At 79.3% G+C, this 3,915-nt stretch overlaps 1 protein-coding gene across 1 annotated transcript; it reads left to right on the top strand.

Annotated features, from left to right (window-relative positions):
- Positions 1 to 594: 594 nt before the first annotated feature.
- Positions 595 to 3,654, top strand: TMEM145 (transmembrane protein 145; the record flags this gene model as incomplete). The annotated part of the gene is made up of 3 exons (XM_064440216.1): positions 595 to 743; positions 840 to 1,028; positions 2,705 to 3,654. Coding segments are annotated over 3 exons (560 nt in total), but the record flags the coding sequence as incomplete, so codon positions are not given.
- Positions 3,655 to 3,915: the final 261 nt, after the last annotated feature.

The following is a 3,915-nucleotide window of genomic DNA, read 5'->3' as shown; positions in this document are numbered from 1 at the left end:
GGCGCGGGGGGGCGCTGGGGGGGGGCGCGGGGGGGGCGCGGGGGGGGCGCTGGGGGGGCGCTGGGTGGGGCGCGGGGGGGGGCGCTGGGAGGGGCGCTGGGGGGGGCGCTGGGGGGGGCGCTGGGGGGGGGCGCGGGGGGGGGCGCGGGGGGGGCGCTGGGGGGGCGCGGGGGGGGCGCTGGGGGGGCGCTGGGTGGGGCGCGGGGGGGGGCGCTGGGAGGGGCGCTGGGGGGGCGCGGGGGGGGCGCTGGGGGGGGGCGCTGGAGGGGGCGCGGGGGGGGGCGCGGGGGGGGCGCGGGGGGGGCGCGGGGGGGGCGCTGGGGGGGGCGCTGGGGGGGGGCGCTGGAAGGGGCGCGGGGGGGGGCGCGGGGGGGGGCGCGGGGCGGGGGCGCGGGGGGGGCGCTGGGAGGGGCGCGGGGGGGGGCGCTGGGAGGGGCGCGGGGGGGGGCGCTGGGGGGGGCGCTGGGGGGGCGCGGGGGGGGGCGCTGGGGGGGGCGCGGGGGGGGCGCTGGGGGGGGCGCGGGGGGGGGGGCGCTGGGGGGGGCGCTGGGGGGGCGCGGGGGGGGGCGCGGGGGGGGGGCGTGCGTGTCTCAGCGAGCGTGGCCCGCACCCCCCGCCGCAGGTTCTTCGCGGTGCCGGTGACGGCGCTCATCGCCAACTTCGGCATCCCCAAGTGGGCGCGGGAGAAGATCGTCAACGGGATCCAGCTCGGGACCCACCTCTACGCCCACGCCGTGTTCCTGGTGAGCGCCGGGGGGGGCCCCGCGGCGGGGGGGGGGACCCCCCCCTCACCCCCTCCCCCGTCCCCCCCCGTCCCCCCCGTCCCCCCCCCCCCCCAGGTGATGACGCGACCCTCGGCCGCCAACAAGAACTTCCCCTACCACGTCCGGACGTCGCAGATCGGCTCGGCCGAGGCGGGGGCGGCCGCCGGGTTCCCCCCCCGGCACGGCTACGGCAACGTCACCTTCATCAGCGACTCCGTCCCCAACTTCACCGAGCTCTTCTCCATCCCCCCGCCCGGCCCCAGCGTGAGTTGGGGGACGGGACCCCCCCCAGACCCAGCCGGGCGCCGGGAGAGGGACGGGACCCCCCCAAACCGAGCCGGGCGCCGGGAGAGGGACGGGACCCCCCCCCAGACCCAGCCGGGCGCCGGGAGAGGGACGGGACCCCCCCCCCAAACCCAGCCGGGCGCCGGGAGAGGGACGGGACCCCCCCCCAGACCCAGCCGGGCGCCGGGAGAGGGACGGGACCCCCCCCCAGACCCAGCCGGGCGCCGGGAGAGGGACGGGACCCCCCCCAGACCCAGCCGGGCGCCGGGAGAGGGACGGGACCCCCCCCCAAACCCAGCCGGGCGCCGGAGAGGGACGGGACCCCCCCCCAGACCCAGCCGGGCGCCGGGAGAGGGGACGGGACCCCCCCCCCAAACCCAGCCGGGCGCCGGGAGAGGGACGGGACCCCCCCCCAGACCCAGCCGGGCGCCGGGAGAGGGACGGGACCCCCCCCAGACCCAGCCGGGCGCCGGGAGAGGGACGGGACCCCCCCCAGACCCAGCCGGGCGCCGGGAGAGGGACGGGACCCCCCCCAGACCCAGCCGGGCGCCGGGAGAGGGACGGGACCCCCCCAGACCCAGCCGGGCGCCGGGGAGAGGGACGGGACCCCCCCCCAGACCCAGCCGGGCGCCGGGAGAGGGACGGGACCCCCCCCCCAGACCCAGCCGGGCGCCGGGACAGGGACGGGACCCCCCCCCAGACCCAGCCGGGCGCCGGGAGAGGGACGGGACCCCCCCCCAAACCCAGCCGGGCGCCGGGAGAGGGACGGGACCCCCCCCCAGACCCAGCCGGGCGCCGGGAGAGGGACGGGACCCCCCCCAGACCCAGCCGGGCGCCGGGAGAGGGACGGGACCCCCCCCAGACCCAGCCGGGCGCCGGGAGAGGGACGGGACCCCCCCCAGACCCAGCCGGGCGCCGGGGAGAGGGACGGGGACCCCCCCCCAAACCCAGCCGGGCGCCGGGAGAGGGACGGGACCCCCCCCCAGACCCAGCCGGGCGCCGGGAGAGGGACGGGACCCCCCCCAGACCCAGCCGGGCGCCGGGAGAGGGACGGGACCCCCCCCAAACCCAGCCGGGCGCCGGGAGAGGGACGGGACCCCCCCCAGACCCAGCCGGGCGCCGGGAGAGGGACGGGACCCCCCCCAGACCCAGCCGGGCGCCGGGAGAGGGACGGGGACCCCCCCCAGACCCAGCCGGGCGCCGGGAGAGGGACGGGACCCCCCCCAGACCCAGCCGGGCGCCGGGAGAGGGACGGGACCCCCCCCAGACCCAGCCGGGCGCCGGGAGAGGGACGGGACCCCCCCCAGACCCAGCCGGGCGCCGGGACAGGGACGGGACCCCCCCCCAAACCCAGCCGGGCGCCGGGACAGGGACGGGACCCCCCCCCAAACCCAGCCGGGCGCCGGGAGAGGGACGGGACCCCCCCCCAAACCCAGCCGGGCGCCGGGAGAGGGACGGGACCCCCCCACCCCAGACCCAGCCGGGCGCCGGGAGAGGGACGGGACCCCCCCCAGACCCAGCCGGGCGCCGGGAGAGGGACGGGACCCCCCCCCAGACCCAGCCGGGCGCCGGGAGAGGGACGGGACCCCCCCCCAGACCCAGCCGGGCGCCGGGAGAGGGACGGGACCCCCCAAACCCTCTCCGTGCCCCCCCAGCAGGCGCGGAAGCAGGTGGAGGAGACGCCGGCGGCGGAGCGGGGACCCCCCCAGGGGCGCGTGGTGACCACGACGGATCTGGGCGCCCCCCGCGCCCCCCAAAAGGGCGGGGGGGCGGGGGGCGAGGGCCAGGGCCCCCCCTCCCAGCTGCAGGCGCCCCCCGCCCCCAACAGCTACCCCGAGTACTTCAGCGTGCACACGGGTGGGGGGCGGCACTTGTAGCCCCCGGCCCTGGGGGGGCCCCTCCTGCCCCACGGCGACCCCCATCTGCCCCCACGGGGACCCCAAACCCAGCCCCACGGGTCCCCCAAGTATCACCCACAGACACCCCAAATTCTGCCCCACAGGGACCCCCAATCCTTCCCCAGGGGGACCCCAAGTATTGCCCCGGGGGGACCCCAAATCCAGCCCCACAGGGACCCCCAATCCTTCCCCGGGGGACCCCAGATTCTGCCCCACAGGGACCTCAAGTATTGCCCCACAGACAGCCCAAGTCCTGCCCCAAGGGGACCCCAAGCCCAGCCCCACAGAGACACCAAGTATTGCCCCAGTGGTACCCCGAATCCAGCCCCATGGGGACCCCAGATTCTGCCCCACGGCGACCTCCAGTCCAGACCCACAGAGACCCAGAATCCTTCTGCAGTGGGACCCCAAGTATTGCCCCAGGGGGACCCCGAATCCAGCCCCAGGGGACCCCAAATTCTGCCCCAAGGCGACCCCCACTCCAGCCCCACAGACACCCCAAACCCTTCCCCAGTGGGACCCCATGTATTGCCCCGGGGGACCCGAAATTCTGCCCCACAGCGACCTCAAGTATTGCCCCATGGGGACCCCAGATTCTGCCCCACGGGAACCCCAAACTCTTCCCCAGTGGGACCCCAAATCCAGCCCCGCGGGGGACCCGAAGCCCCGCCCCCGCCCCAGCCTCCGCCCCCGCCGGGGAAGGTTTTGCCAAAATAAAACGGTTTCTGGTGTTTCTGCGGGCTGACTGCGGGGTCCGCCGGGGGCGGGGGGGAGGTGTACTCTCTGGCCGCTCGTCTCGCTGGTGCGGCGGCGCGCTGCCCCGCTCGCCACCCTCCTCGCGCTGCCCCGCGGCGGCACCGCTCTAGCCCTGCGTCTCACTGCTCCGCTCCTCCGCCGTGGTCCCGCCTCCCTGCGGCGCGGCCGCTCTAGCCCTTCCTCTCGCTGCTCCGCAGTGCCGCTCTGGCCTC

Source organism: Phalacrocorax carbo, unplaced genomic scaffold (genome assembly GCF_963921805.1).
Source record: "Phalacrocorax carbo unplaced genomic scaffold, bPhaCar2.1 SCAFFOLD_318, whole genome shotgun sequence".
NCBI lineage: Eukaryota > Metazoa > Chordata > Aves > Suliformes > Phalacrocoracidae > Phalacrocorax > Phalacrocorax carbo.
Note: the sequence above shows the minus strand (reverse complement) of the source record. Positions and strands in the feature narration are given on the sequence as shown.